The sequence below is a fragment of the Mastigoproctus giganteus genome, chromosome 13, assembly GCF_048544385.1.
Source record: "Mastigoproctus giganteus isolate SK-2022 chromosome 13, ASM4854438v1, whole genome shotgun sequence".
Taxonomy (NCBI): domain Eukaryota; kingdom Metazoa; phylum Arthropoda; class Arachnida; order Uropygi; family Thelyphonidae; genus Mastigoproctus; species Mastigoproctus giganteus.
The window spans coordinates 11,819,114-11,836,077 of record NC_143587.1 but is presented as its reverse complement, the minus strand read 5'-3'; the positions used below and the strand labels follow the sequence as shown (position 1 = coordinate 11,836,077).

General features: G+C 37.4%; 1 protein-coding gene across 1 annotated transcript in view; it reads right to left on the bottom strand.

Annotated features, from left to right (window-relative positions):
- The window catches only part of LOC150075765 (acyl-CoA dehydrogenase family member 11-like), a gene marked incomplete at its 3' end in the record, with an annotated part of 132,322 nt that overhangs the window by 78,007 nt on the left and 37,351 nt on the right, over positions 1–16,964 (bottom strand). The window contains exon 6 of the mRNA XM_090387876.1: positions 13,599–13,748. Within this exon, the coding sequence (XP_090244002.1) occupies positions 13,599–13,748 (150 nt within the window). The remainder of the gene's footprint in view (positions 1–13,598; positions 13,749–16,964) is intronic.

Below are 16,964 nucleotides of genomic sequence, written 5' to 3'. Positions count from 1 at the left end.
TATGTATCCCATGCATTTTTCTTCTGTGCCATATGTCTCATTAGTTCATCTGACATCCACTTAGGCCTAAATCTTGAAAAATATTTCTTAGTTGGTATGTAAAGCCTAGTAGCTTCCAAGATAAGTTCTATGAATGCTTCCCATTTTGAATTTGCTGTTGGTAGCATCATCAGTTGGTCCCACTGTATAGAATTTAAATACTGTCTCAGTCCATAGTAGTCACCTTTACGAAAGCAATAACCCTTCCCTTTACCCCTAATGGTAGTTACCTCTTTGAGTAAATCCCACTTCAGCACACTGTGATCACTGCCACCTAGTGGGTCATTTACCTGCAGATTCTTAATGCATGAAGAATATAATATATAATATCAGTGCAGATACACCATAGTTAACCCATAAAATTGAACTACAAATGTGTAGTTCAATTTTCAAATACTTTATTTCCAACACCCTTTGGCATCTCTCATATTGTGGAAATGACTTCGCAACTGTGATGGCATGTTGCATTACCAGGATACCTGCCCGCCCACTGATGATGAAGCCCGATAGCTTTGAAATGATCGTCTGAGTGGTGATATCCTCTGAAAATAGATAACAGTAGTAGTCTTCTCTACTAGAGAAGTGTTATTTATTTGAAGTAGTGCAATACCAGCTATCTCGTTGTGAAGGCAGCCACAATATGAGATACAATTAAAATGATGCCCTTTACACTACATTCGTAGTTCAAATTTATGGGTTAACTATGGTGTATCTACACCGATATTATATATTTAATTATCTAAACCCATAAGGATTATGCCTTGCGCATTTCATTTTCAAACACATTGTATCGTATAACAATCGTGGCAAGTTACGAACGGTTAATCTACGGACACGAGGTATTATTTACTTTCCAAATCCCGCGATCTAAATTCAAAATAAACCAAGGAGCTTGACTAGGTCTATAAGCTACTTATAGAAATAATTTAATCTAACAATTAAGTCAATAAAGTGGCTAAATATAATTAAAAATAGCATTCGCGGGAGCTGCAAACCTATTCAACACGTGGATTTGATGCCCTTACCAATACAAAGTAATAACCTACAAAATCTCTATCTAAATTCAAATTAAACTAAAGTATTGTTACTAGGAATATAAAGCAACTCTAAAAAATAAATTAATATGCCAATTAAAGTCAATAAAAAAGCAAAACTTCTCTATTTGCTGGCACCCGTAAAAACTTCGCCTGTTCACTTGTCACTACACCAGTTTAATAGGTTCAAGCACCACGTTGGTTTCCACAGCATTAAAATATGCAGTGAAGTCACCAGTGTCAATTCTGCAGCTGCAAAGAAATTTTGTGATATGTTGGAAAAAATTATTGATGAAGGCGGCTATTCAACGCAAAAAATGCCGGATCAAACATACATTTCGAAAAAGGAAAATACAATGCCAAGTTTAAAGGTGTCAAAAGATAATGCCACGCTCTTGCTTGGGGCTAATGCAGCAGGAGATTACAGATTAAAACCACTGCTTGTGTACCATTCTGAAAATCTTTGTGCATTTAAGGGCATCGGTAAAGCCACCCTACACATGCATTTCCAAACGAACCAGAGAGCATGGATAACAATATCTCTCTTTGAGGATTGGTTTAAATACTGCTTCATTCCCGAGGTTGTAAAATATTATGCACACAACAATGTTCCTTTCAAGATTTTTCTTCTATTAGATAATGCTCCTGGACATCCTACACATCTAGATGATTTCAATTCGAACATGAAAGTAATATTTCATCTGCTAAACATGACTTCACTCAATTTCAAATTTAAAAGCATGCTATATATGCACAACATTTGCTCAGGCATTGTCTGCAGTAGACGATGAGAAAAATTTACATTAAGAGACTTTTGGAACTCTTACAATATTTACCATGTCATTTTAAACATTAATAAGACCTGAGCGGAAATTACTAGAAGTTGTTTAAATGGTGCATGGAAGAAAATATGACCACGGCACGTAAAAGGCTTGGAGGAGTTAATAGAGGAAGAAAAGAAGGAATTATCTAACAAAGAACTTATTGACTTGCAGGCAGTGAGATTGAAAGAAGAAAATGCTGACGAAGCTCAAGATGAACCAAATGAGGAGCCGAGATGCTTCATCACCAGAGAGATGGCAATGGCATTTTGTGAAATTGCATCGGCAATCGCAAGGTTTGAGAAGATGGATCCTGACAGCAAACGATTCTTAAAAGTTAACAGAGGAGTGAATGATATGCTTGCTTGTTACAGAGAAATCTATGATGAAAAGAAAAAAGCCACCGTCCAGTCATCCATTAATATGTTCTTTCATAAGGTTGAACGGCTGACCCATTCTAAATCTCCACAGCCCTTAACCTCCACAGTGGCATACTTATCAGCTGAAGATGTCAATTCTGGCAATGATGCTCGAGAGGTAAAACTTACTGTTGTCTGTTGTAAATTCATCTGTTGTCTCTACTATTCTCCCAACTCCACTAATCACTTGGAATTCTTTGACTTCCTCTCTTTGCAACTTGACTTTCTCCAGTCGAACTTTTCCTAACAGTGAGGTAATTTTCCTTGGTTATTTTAATATGAACCACTCCAAATGGCTTCAGTTTTCTAGTTACACAGACTCAGCTGGTCAAGATGCTGAGGCTTTTGCAATTACTAATGACCTTGCCTACCAGAATATCAGACAATCTTAACCATACAGCAAACACACTTGATATTTTTCTCACAAACAACCCTTCTAAATACACAGTTGAAGTGAGTTGTCCATTAGGCACCTCAATCACAATTTGTGATTGTCTTTTCTCCAATGGAGCCTTCATCTCATGGCTATTCCCAACCTTGTGTTGTTTGGCATTACAAGAATGGATTACCTGCGAAATTTCTTTTCTTCTTTTCCTTGGTCGGATTACTGTTACAAAAATTCTGATGTCAACATTTGCTCAGATTGCATCAGTGAAATTATTCTTTTAGGAATGGAATCCTTTATTCCACACTCCACTTTAAAATCTCGTCCTTTATCTAAATCTTGGTTTTCCAATATGTGTTCTAAGGCTGTTCAAGAGAAGAATGTTGCAGATTGTAATTGGCTTGTTTCCAATTCTTCAGTTTCATTTTCTGCCTACACCAAAGCTCGCAACAATTGTAAAGCAGTTATTAATCAGTCAAAACTAGATTTTTAACAGGCTAAGAGTGACCAAGGAACTGGATGTAAAAATTAATTTTGGCATCATGTACTTGGATTTTGGGAAGACTTGATACTGTTGCACATAAAAGACTACTATACAAACTGAAGCAATGTGGCATTAAGGGCAAGTTACTACTATGAATAAAGGGTTGGTTAAGTGGAAGAAAACAAAGAGTAGTTATCAATGAGCTCTTTGTGGACTAATGTTATTAGTGGGGTTCCCCAGGATTCAGTGCTAAGCCCATTGTTGTTTTCAACATTTATCAATGGTGGAGTTTATCAATGACATGTTTCAATGAAAAATTCAAATGTTTCTTGATAAATGAAACATTTATGAACCGTTAAATAATGAAATACCACGAAATAATGAAATAGAAGGAAAGATGAAATACCTTCATCAATATCCTTGATAAATGTTTCATTTATTAATAAAACATTTACATTTATCAAGGATATTGATGAAGGTATTTCATGCTTAATGTCTAAGTTTGAAGATGTTACAAAGATTGGCAGAGTGATTAATGACAGTCATCAGAGTGAGCTAGTACAAAAAGATCTAGGAAAATTGGGTCAATGGGCTCAGAAATGGCAGTTGAAGTTGAACATTGACAAATGCAAGGTACTGCATATGGGTAACAGCACCCTCAGAGTAACTGTGTGGTGCTACACTCAGGGTAGTGGAGAATGAAAGAGACTTGGGGGTAATTGTGCAGTCAGTTATGAAGTTTTCTGAGCAGTGCAGACAGTCAGCAAGAGTAGCTCATGGTGTCTTGTCAGTGATATACAGGAATTTTTCTAGCAAGGAGAAGGAGGTGATTATCCCTTTGTATAAGGCAATGGTCAGGCCACACAGTGAGTACTGCATACAGGACTGGAGACTTCACTTTAGGAAGGACGTAGGATGTGGTACAAACTTGTGCAGTCACACATGAAATCCTTTGAGCAGTTCACACATGCTGCAATGACAGTTCACAGGGTTTTGTCAATGATATACAGAAACTTTGCTAGCAGGGACAAGGAGATGATTATCCCTTTGTATAAGGCCATGGTTAGGCCACATGTTGAGTAATGTATACAAGGTTGGAGGCTTCACTTTAGGAAGGATGTAGATCTGCTGGGACAGATGCAAAGAAGGGCAACCTGACTGGTGAAGGGAACAAAAGGGTGCTCTTACCTAGAAAGGCTTCAGTTGTACATTTTGCAGCATCTCAAGACTAGGCACCGTGGGGGAGATCTGATTGAGGTGTTTAAAGCCTTGAATGAACTGAGTAAGCTGAACGTTAACAGCATTCTTACTGAGCCTACACACATGAAGGATGGTTGCTGGATAGATGTGCAGAAGGTTGCCTTCAGCCAGAAGGTAGCTGATTGTTGGATAGGCTTCAACCTGCTGTTGTAGAAGTAGTGGATGGGATGAAAAAAATTCAAGAGCTATACAAATTCTTGGAGGACACGGATGGGTAAACTATGTATTTTTTTTTTTTTTTGGCTGATGCTATATAAGCTAGATTTCTTGCATCATTTGCCATCACTACTACTACTTTATATAATAATGTATGTATATTATTATTCATAATATTCTAAAAATGGTATATCCAAAATCTCTCCACCAATACAATTTTTTTAAAAATTAAATCAAATTTTTGCTATTTATAAATAGCTTTCTATATTTTTAAACTTGATCCTATGAAAACTACTATAAGTTTAGAATAAAAAATAGCAAATACTTCTGTTTATAGAGAAATGTTGCTTACTCACGGGTTAAAAGCATCTCATATCATGAAGCAGATATTGTGATCTATTTCACAATATGAGATGCACAGTTCTTATGTGCAAATTTAAGTTTGCCATTACAACTAAGTACAGAATGATGCTTTCTCCTACTTGCCATCATTTATTTATTATTTACTACAACTGATACTATTAACAATATATATTTTTTAAAATTTTCTTTAAAAAAATCAACAACTATTCTGAGAAAAACTTTAAAACTTAAAAACTTAAAACAGATTCAGGTGATGCATTATGAAATATGAGTTACAACTTGAAAAGAAAAAATAATATATATGTGTACAAAGGATGGCCATAAAGTTCTCGGATTGGGGCTGTTGCTGTCATGTTTGATGAGTTTTGAAAATAATGAAAGTATATTGTAGTTCAGATTTCTTCCAACAGATGGTGGTACAGTGATTGTTCAGTCTGCTAGCAGGTTGCTAGTAACAACCAGTTTTGTTAGTAGCATTAACATTCTGTGTCACGATTTCACAATGGAGCAATGAACAAATATCAAATTTTGCTATAATCCTGGAAAATCTGTAAACAAAAATATATGAAATATAACAAAAATAAAACAAAAATATAACAAAAAATAAAAACTGTTTATGGTGATGAAATGCTGCGTAGTACCAGTTTGTTTGAACTCGCAAAGCTGTCAGACTTGTGCATTATCAAAATACAGAAGCCATTCCTGAGTGTGCCATTGGTCTGGATGTCTTCTCCTAACATCCTCCTTCAAATGCCTTAGGATCATGATGTAGAACTGGTGCTTTACAGTTTGTCCTGGTGGAAGGAACTCCAGATGAACAATTCTCTCACTGTCAAAGAAAGCAATCAGCATGCTCTTGATGTTTGATCTGATCTACATTGCCTTTTTTGGACATGGAGATGATGGACTTTCCCACTTGGAGGACTAATGTTTTGTTTCTTGGTCATAACCATAAACCCAGCTTTCATCCCCTGTTATGATCTTGGAAAGGAAGTTTCTCTCCTTTTTTGGTCTGTTTCTACAGGTCCCTGCATAAAGAAAGCTAGTTCTCTTTCTGTTCATGACTCAGAAAATGGAACAAATTGTGCAGCAATCTGTCCCATCTTAAATTTTCAGTTAAAATGCATCTGAATGTATTGTACAGGAGGCATAGAATGTTATAATTATCATTAATCGTATGCTGTCTGTCCTTATGGATGACTTGGTGCACTTTTCAACATTTTTATCAGTCTAATCTAACAATAAACAATTCTGGGTGCGAGGTTTGCCTGGGCAGCCATTGCTCCTTAAAGCTCTTCAAACAGAGAAGTTTTTCCTGATTTATTTTCTGCTTTATTAGTTTAAATTGTCATATTAACTTATTTTCTAGAGTAGCTTTATATTCCTAGTTACGATACTTAGTTTAAAGTTTAACTTAGACAGAGATTTCGTAGATATTACTTAGTATCGGTAACGGTATCAAATCCACGTGTCACAAATTGAACGAGAGGTCTTTTAACCAAATTTAGTCGATTTATTAACCAATTGTTATATCAAATTATCTTCTATAAGTAGATTATAGACCTAGTCAGGATCCTTAGTTTATTCTAAATTGAGATAGCGAGATTTCGAAGCTAATCAATACTTACGAGTCCGTAGAAATACCGTTCGTGAATTTCCCGCCATTTTTACACGATAGCATAAGCTTAGTGTAGTATACTGCATAATATAATATTGTCAATTAATCAGTAAATCTATTAATCTTGATAAACTTTATTGTCAATTAAATTGTATTTTTAACTCTATAAATATATATAACGACTTAATCGTAACAAATAATTAATACATAACTATAGTGGTACACGTGATACGGAAGTTGTATAAAGGGAACACTAGATACCGAAAAAAAAAAAAAAAAAAAAAAAAATATATATATATATATATATATATAACATAACTGTTTTGGGATATAACTTAAGGATTTAATTTTTGTTTTAAATTTTATTGAATTAAATTGGAATCATGACTCTGACCAGAGCAGCAAAGCAAAAGGCTCAAGCTAATGGGAGTGCTGTGGTTCAGGGGAGAACTGAGGGGTGCAGTTGCCCTCTGAATCACAGTCTATTAAAATGCACTGTTTGCTTCATGTTTGCGGAGCAGTCGGGTACGGGACATGATACTGCCAAGGGGGATGTCTTTGTGTGTGCACGATGTAAGGAGTGCAAGGAAATCAGGCGACAACTCAGCGTTGTTATGGGCCTTTATGAGACCTTGAAGGACAGGGTGGATGCCCTCGAAGGAAATAAATTGAGGGGCCCATCAAGCTCTCAGCTGCCCACATCAACGCCAGAGCTTGCACTTGGTCATCAGGCAACACAGCGGCAGCCCCCTAGGCAGAATGCGCTGGTCCCACAGGAACTATTGGTTGTTGGTGACTCTATTGTCAGGGAAACGGGGAACATGCTTTGTAAAAAGGATAGGTGGAATAGGACCAGGGTATGTCTGCCAGGGGCAAAGGTTGATGACGTTGTAGAGCGGATATCATCTTTTAAGGGCACAAAAGGTGATATAGTTGTACACGTTGGCACTAATGATATTAAGAGTAGGAGACCGGCGGAATTACTTAGCAAGTACAGGTCACTGTTGAAAAAAAGCCGTGAATTAGGGTTGAACTTGAAAGTGTCTGCAATTCTGCCCAGACACGATAGGAGGGAGTATATGATGAGAGCCTTGTCGATCAATTCGGCCCTGGAGGGATTGTGCAAGGCTCAAGGGGTAGAATTTTTTTCAGCTTGGACTGTACTTGTTAACAGGAGAGATTGCTTCTACAGGGATGGGATACACTTAAATAGAAAGGGTGCAAGAATTTTTGCTGATGCTGTCGAGGCAGTGTTAGGTGGGTCGGAAAACTGCTAGTTGGGGGGGGGGATACAAGGACTAATAGATTAACAGTAGCCACTGGCAGAGGTGGAAGTGATTCTTGCACTGCTTCTATTCAAATGAGCAGAAGTCTGAAAAACAAGATGCAGGATATTTCAGAGACTGCTGGTAGTCATTGCGTTACAAGTAAACACATGGGTTGTGTTAGGGTAGCTAAGAATAGAAACAGGTGCATGTATACCTGCGTGTACACCAATGCTAGGAGTTTGGTAAATAAATTTGATGAATTTGAGGTATTGCTCAAAACATCAAAGGCAGATATTGTTGGGATATCAGAGACGTGGTGTCACACAGATATAAGTAATGCGGAACAGGAATTTGGGGAATACAATGTATATAGAAAGGATAGACAGGACAGGAGGGGAGGAGGGGTTATGCTATTAATTAAGAAACACAAAGTCAAAGGAAGTGAAGCCAGTTGACATCGATGGACAGGGCAGTGTCGAGTCAGTTTGGTGTGACATAAGCATAGGGAAATCAAAATTGAGAGTAGGAGTGTGCTAAAGGCCTAATGACTCTGATGAGTATAATAATATATTGTACAGGGAAATAGAGTGGGCCAGTAAATCAGAGAGTCTTATAATGGGGGATTTTAATTTCCCAGATATTGACTGGAATTTGTGGGTTGGTCACTCGCACACTAGCAAGGCTTTTGTGGATTTATTGGATGATTGTTTTCTACATCAGCATGTTCGTGAGGCAACAAGAGGGAGCAATACTCTTGATCTGATTATCAGTAGTGATTCTTCATGCATTAAGAACCTGCAGATAAATGAACCACTAGGTGGCAGTGATCACAGTGTGTTGAAGTGGGATTTACTCAAGGAGGTAACTACCATCAGAGGTAAAGGGAAGGGTTTTTGTTTTCGTAAAGGCGACTATGATGGTCTGAGACAGTATTTAAATTCTATACAGTGGGACGAACTGATGATGTTACCAACAGCAAACTCAAAATGGGAAGCATTCAAGGAACTAATCTTGGTGGCTACCAGGCTTTACATACCAACTAAGAAATATTGTTCAAGGTTTAGGCCTAAATGGTTGTCAGATGGACTAATGAGACATGTGGCAGAGAAGAAAAATGCATGGGATACATACAAATTAATGGGTGACATGGAAGCCTATGATAGATATAAGTTGGTCTGTAACCAAGTCACAAAGGAGATTAGGCAGGCAAAGGCAGACTACGAAAAATCCTTGGCAAAGGATGCAAAGAAAAACAGAAAGGAGTTCTTTACATACTTGAACTCGAGAAGGAAAGGGATGAATCAGATTGGTCCACTGGATATTGATGGTTCAACAGTTGAGGATCCTGCTCAGGTGGCTAACAATCTAAACGAGTATTTTGCATCTACATTCACGCATGAGGAGTTATTCAGGAAGGAGAATGATGTAGGTAAAGTAAACATTGGCAGTGAGCTGGATGATTTTGTAATAACTGAGAGGAAAGTGGAGGAGAGATTGTTGAGGATAAACATAAAAAAGGCACCCGGGGTGGATGGCATCTATCCAGTTATATTAAAGGAGGCAGCAAAGGAAGTATGCAAACCCCTAGCCATAATTATGAGAGCTTCTTTGGACTCAGGGGAGGTACCCATAGACTGGAGATGTGCAAATGCAACCCCAATTCACAAAGGAGGATCAAAGGCTGACACAAGTAATTATAGACCTGTTAGTTTAACTTCTGTTCCAGGTAAATTAATGGAGGCACTGGTTAAAGAAGCACTGCAGGATCATCTAGACAAGAATTCAGTTATAGGTCAGACGCAGCATGGTTTTGTTAAGGGCAGGTCTTGCCTGACCAATTTGATTGGATACTATGATGTAGTCACAAAAGAACTGGATGCAGGGAATAACTTTGATATTATATATTTGGATCTTAGAAAGGCTTTTGATACTGTTGCACATGGAAGACTGCTGCACAAATTGGAGCAGTGTGGCATTGGAGGCAAATTGCTGCTATGGATAAGGGGATGGTTGAGTGGCAGAAGACAGAGAGTGGTAATCAATGGACACTGCTCAACGTGGACTAATGTTATTAGTGGAGTTCCTCAAGGTTCAGTGTTGGGTCCTTTGTTGTTTTCGGTGTTTATGAATGATATTGATGATGGGATATCAAGTTTAATGTCTAAGTTTGCAGATGATACAAAGGTTGGCAGGGTCGTTAAGGACACTACTGACGCTATGCTGCTGCAACAGGATCTGGAAAGGTTGAACAGATGGGCTGAGAGGTGGCAAATGAAGTTTAACATTGACAAATGTAAAGTACTACATATGGGTAACAGTAACCCCAGAGCAATGTATCAACTCTGTGGTACTACACTGACAGTGGTGGAGAATGAAAAGGACCTGGGGGTAATTGTGCAGGCAGATATGAAGTTCTCTGAGCAGTGCAGACGAGCTGCAAGAGTAGCTCATGGTGTCTTGTCAATGATATACAGGAATTTTTCTAGCAGGGATAAGGAGGTGATTATTCCCTTGTATAAGGCAATGGTTAGGCCACATCTTGAGTACTGTATACAGGTCTGGAGGCCTCATTTCAAGAAGGATGTAGAGCTGCTGGAACGGGTACAGAGAAGGGCAACAAGATTAGTAAATGGAACAAAGGGTTGCTCTTACGAAGAAAGGCTTAAGTTTTGCAAATTACAGAGTCTGGAGACTAGGCACCGGCGAGGTGATCTGATAGAGGTGTATAAGGCTTTGAATGGTTTGAGCATGCTCAATGCCAATGGGATTCTTCATCTTTCTCAGAATAATCACCTCAGAGGGCATAAATTCAAATTGAGGAAGGACGGATGTCGGATAGATGTGCGGAAATTTGCCTTTGGCCAGCGGGTGGTTGGTTGGTGGAACCGACTTCCATCACTTGTTGTTGAAGTTGATAGCCTAAACAAATTTAAAGCTCAACTGGACAGGTATTTCGAACGAACGGAGGGGTGAAATGGGAGAGGGTTTTTTTTTTTTTTTTTGGCTGATGCTGAATAAGCTTGCTTTCTTGCATCATATGCCTCTACTAATGCTAATGCTAATGCTAATCTGAGTGCTCAAAATTCTCAACCAAAGTTTTGGCTGTCTTGAAAATATGAATACCATTGAAAAGTTTGTATTCTACCCACAGCATCATCAAATGCTTGTTTAAGTATTCTGTTAGTCTCCAAAGATGATTTTCCGAGCACTCCATGCAGCTAATCAACTTTCGGCTTGCACCTTGTGTGTGTGTGTGTGTGTGTGTGTGTGTGTGTGTGTGTGTGTGTGTGTGTGTGTGTGTGTTTGTGCACGCGTGCAATATATATACAGCATGCCCCCATTATAATGCGGTTCGCTTTACACTGATTCGCTATAACGCTGTTCTTATATTATAACCCGTATCTGACTACAATGCTGTCACAGATCACTATAATGCTCTTTTACAGATTGCATTTTTGGCATATTTAACAAAAATTGTTTCATTTGATGGAGTCGATAGCTTGAAAATGAATAGCAAAACAGCATTAAAATGTTTCCCCCGCCGACTTGAAAAATTTTCCCACGCTCAGTGAAATTTTCTTGCATGCTAATTTAATTGCAGTACAGTGACTTGTAACGTAGTTCCGAGATCAACATTTTAAAAAATGATCAAGTATATTGCTTGCAATATTTGCGTTATATGCATTTATCCGAAGTCTAGTCATCACTCAGTATAGTATTAGACATCGTGCGTAACGGACAGTTTACTCGAACATTGTATCGTAATTAATGCAACCAACACAGTTACATTTTTGAAGAGTTAATAATGGCCGATAGGAATGAAAAAGCAACAATGTCTGGGTGCAGTACGAAGACTACAAATGTAAGAAAAAGACTGAATTTGAAAATTAAATTAGACGTTTTGAAGCGAATTGATTCCGGTCAACGACAAGCGGATGTGTGCCATAATTTAGGACTTGCAAGTTTACTGTAAGAACAATTATAAAAAAATAAAGAATTAATTTTAACAGCGGGAAAGATAGCTGTTTTACTGCAAGCAACTAGGGCTAGGCCGGCTATTAGGATTGAAATGGAAAGACTTTTAACTAATTTTATTTAAGATAATATCCAATGCAGAATTCAGTTAAGTTAAATATTATAAAAAAAGAGAGTGAGAGAGAGAGAGAAAAAAAAAAAAGAGATTAGCAATATGATTATCTGAAGAAAACTCACCTAAAAAAAAAAAATGTGGAACCATTTAAAACTGGTAAGGGCTGGTTGAATAGATTTAAAATCCAGGGAGAAGCCGAAAGTGCAGATCAAGGAGCCGAAACTTTCAAAAAAGAACTTGTTAAAATTATTGAAGAAGGGTATTATGTGTTATACTTCTCGACAAGTTTTTAACATAGATGAAGCAGGACTTTTGTGGAAACAAATGCCTAAAAGAAGTTTCATATTGAAAGAAGAAAAAAAACATGCCAGTTTTCAAAGCAGCGAAGGATCGGTTCACTTTATTGTTGGGTGGTAACGCTGCAGGGGATTTAAAATTAATACCCCTTTTAATTTATTTGGAAGAGGGCCAAAGTTCAATCCAAAATCGACAAATTTTTCAAGATTAAATTCATCAATTAAATTAAATCAATTAAAACCAATTTAGATCAATTAAATTCATGATTTTAATAGGAATTTTAAGTTTAATTTTGATACGTAAATAGTTACCACATAATTATATACGTATGTAATGCAGAATATTTTATATGTACAAATATTTGAATATTAAATATTTTGACCGAAATTTGTGCATCTTTTCACTACCATTTATTATTGATTAGGAAATATCCTTTGGCACTGACTGCAACTCACAAATACATATGTTACCTTATGGGAATGCGGCACTCGCTTAGCGCGGGTTCACTTAGTGCTCAGTTTTTCCGGAACGAATTATCAGCGTTAAGCGGGGGTCACCTGTATATAACACACATCCTTTTTAATACACAGATATATATTAAAAAGTAAGTTTGTTTTTCTCAGGTAAAACAAACAATTTTTAATTTTAAATAAGAGCACTTTCATTATATTTAAAAAATGTTTACAAATTGTATTTACAAACAAATAATTCCCAAAGGTATATCAAAATAAGAACAGAATCATCTAGTACTGGCTGTTTACTAGGGCTAAACTATCTAGCATCTAATAATTTAAGTCAAGTTAAAATTTAATAAGTTGCTATGTAGTTAGAGAAGTCTATGATAAAATTTAATAAGTTGCTATGTAGTTATAGAAGTCTATGATAAAATTTACTATTTTGGACTTTCACAAGTTAACAACACTTACCTTGTGAAACTCAGTGCTGTTATTACTTACTGGAGACATTATCTTGGCTGTACTTAACTTCTTCCTTGTGTTTTTTTTATATTTATATATTTCCCATTATTTTTAGCACAGCTCAGATTAGAAAAACTGCATATAAAATGCCAAATAGTGACATTGTATGGTGCATTTTGGTTAATTTGTGTTTATGAACACTAAACCTAAACTGTTTGATTCATAACTGATTTCTTCAACAGAAAAATTCTATTTGTATTTCATCTTGGGGAAACCGCAAAATGTATAAAGAGAGAAAAAGTATGAGCATAAGAAGTTATCTATAGATATAAATTCAAATACTGATTCTTATGTGTTGTGAACCACTCTAAGTAAACTTTATAGGCTGGAATTTCAATAAAGTTATAAATATTCAACAAGAATCCAGCACTTTTCTTTCCCACTTACTTGATATGCTATGGTACCATCCAAAAGTAGCTCTGCAGTTGGAACTGGTCGCGTTCCTAATTTGTCTTTAAGTCTTACCATCTGAATATTGTTGAGGTTTCCATCTGTTGTTCTAGTTTCAACATAAAAAAGAGTCAAACCTTTTGTACCCTACATTAAGAAGGAAAAAAAACAATATATATATATATATATATATATATATATATATATATAATTTATTTACTTAACTTGATTATTTAGAACCAGTCAACATGGGCATCTAATAAACCATTAACAAAATTGGTTCATCACAGGACTTGTAATATAGTCACAATGTCCAATTAGTAAAAATTTAATAAAACCTAAGACGATTTCCTCATGTTTTGTGGCCAAAATGGCCACACATTAAAACTGCCTAGTAAATGCAACAATCTTAATGCGCACAGTAGAACGAACTTTTCTTTTACTGCAAGTTGAACTGCCTTAGTATTGTACTACTTTTAAACAAATGGTGTGATTTAAAGGATACTTTCCCATTTATTTGAAAGATGAGAAACAGTCAAGACACCCTATTTCAAGGATCACTAGTCTCTCATCAGATATTAGCCAATCATTATTGAAATTACTTGTTTCTTGCATCATATGCCTCAACTAATCCTAATACTTGACAAAATAGTGGTAATGTGGTTGTTCAACATGAAACGTCATTCAGTAAGTGAAGTGAGAATAACCACACTACCATTGCAATTATTCAAGGTGAGTTGCCATTCAATAAGTGAAGTAAAGCCTTCTGATTGCTCACTACAGATGATGGTAGATGGCTTTCTACTTGATAATGCTGCCCCCCCCCCCCCAAGTTCAGTTCTTTCTTCCACTTTTTATCTTTTTAATGGCCTTCTACAGTTTGGAAATCCTTACCATAGTTTTGCTGATGATAGTACACTACATTCCATCTTCTCTGGTTTGATAAATCTTGCCCTGCACAATCAGATTCAACTTCTTGAATATTCACAACCAATTACTTAAAATGCTAATCTCCGTGTAATTCTCCAGTGAGGCAAAGAAAACAATTAATTTCAATCCTTCACACATGAGGAGTTATTCAGTGAGGGGAATACCAGAGGTGTATCCAACTCTGGCAGTAAGCTAGAGAATCTTTTAATAACTGAGAGAAAAATTAGAGGAGAAATTGTTGAAGATAAACACAAGAAAGGCACCTGGGGTGGATGGGATCTATCCAGTTATATTAAAGGAGGCAGCAAAGGAAGTAAGCAAACCCTTAGCCATAATTATGAGAGCTTCCTTGGAGCCAGGGGAGGTACCCATGGACTGGAGATGTGCAAATGTGACCCCAATTCACAAAGGAGGATCAAAGGCTGACGCAAGTAATTATAGACCTGTGAGTTTAACTTCTATTTCCGGAAAATTAATGGAGGCACTGGTTAAAGAAGCACTGCCGGATCATCTAGACAAGACTTCAGTTATAGCTCGGACACAGCATGGTTTTGTTAAGGGGAAGTCTTGCCTGACCAATTTGACTGGATACTATGATGCAGTCAGAAAAGAACTGGATGCAGGGAATAACTTTGATATTATATACTTGGATCTCAGAAAGGCTTTTGATACTGTTGCACATGCAAGACTGCTGCACAAATTGGAACAGTGTGGCATTGGAGGTAAATTGCTGCTATGGATAAAGGGGTGGTTGAGGGGGGGAGAAGACAGAGAGTGGTAATCAATGGACACTGCTCATTGTAGACTAATGTTATTAGTGGAGTCTCTCAGGGTTCAGTATTGGGTCCATTATTGTTTTCTGTATTTATAAATGATATTGATGATGGTATATCAAGCTTAATGTCCAAGTTTGCAGACGATACGAAGGTTGGCAGGGTTGTCAAGGACACTACTGACACTATGCTGCTGCATCAGGATCTGGAAAGATTGAGCAGATGGGCTAAGAGGTGGCAAATGAAGTTTAACATTGACAAATGTAAAGTACTACATATGGGAAACAGCAACCCCGGAGCAACGTATCAACTCTGTGGTACTACACTGACAGTGGTAGAGAATGAAAGGGACCTGGGGGTGGTTGTGCAGGCAGATATGAAGTTCTCTGAGCAGTGCAGATGGGCTGCAAGAGTAGCTCATGGTGTATTGTCAATGATATATAGGAATTTTTCTAGCAGGGATAAGGAGGTGATTATTCCCTTCTATAAGGCAATGGTCAGGCCACACCTAGAGTACTGTATACAGGCCTGGAGGCCTCATTTCAAGAAGGATGTAGAGCTGCTGGAACGAGTACAGAGAAGGGGAACAAGATTAGTGAATGGAACAAAGGGATGCTCTTACGAAGAAAGGCTTAAGTTTTGCAAATTACAATGTCTAGAGACTAAGCACCAGCGAGGTGATCTGATAGATGTGTATAAAGCCTTGAATGGTTTGAGCATGCTCAATGCTGATGGGATTCTTCCTCTTGCTCAGAATAATCACCTGAGAGGGCATAAATTCAAATTGAGGAAAGACAGATGTAGGATAGACGTGCAGAAATTTGCCTTTAGCCAGCAGGTGGTTGGTTGGTGGAACAGATTCCATCCCTTGTCGTGGAAGTTGATAGCCTAAATAAGTTTAAGGCTCAGCTGGACAGGTATTTCGAACAAACAGAGGGGTGAAGTGGAAGTGGTTATTTTTTATTTATTTATTATTATTTTTTTTTTGGCTGATGCTGCATAAGCTTGCTTTCTTGCATCAAATGCCTCTACTAATGCTAATCCTTCTAAAACTCTGCGTTATTGTACCATGCTCACGTTACATGGGCATGGTGCAATAAGATGCATCACATGGAGGCATATGATGCAAGAAAGCAAGCTTATGCAGCATCAGCCAAAAAAAAAAAAAAACACACACACACTCAAATTTCACCCCTCCGTTCGTTCAACATAACTGTCCAGCTCAGCCTTAAATTTATTTAGGCTATCAACTTCCACAACAAAAGATCGAAATCTGTTCGACAAACCAACTACCCGCTGGCTAAAGGCAAACTTCTGCACATCTATTCTACAACTGTCTTTCCTCAATTTGAATCTGTGTACCCACAGGTTCTTAATCTAAGCAATAGGAAGGATACCATCAGCATTGAGCATGCTCAAACCATTCAAGGCTTTATACACCTCAATCAGATCAATTTGCAGGTGCCTAATCTCCAGACACAGTAATTTGCAAAATTTAAGCCTTTCTTCGTAAGAGTAACCGTTTGTTCCATTCACTAATCTTGCTGCCCTTCTTTGTACCCGTTCCAACAGCTCTACATTCTTCTTAAAATGAGGCCTCCAGACTTGTATACAGTACTCAAGATGAGGCCTGACCATTGCCTTATACAAGGGGATAATC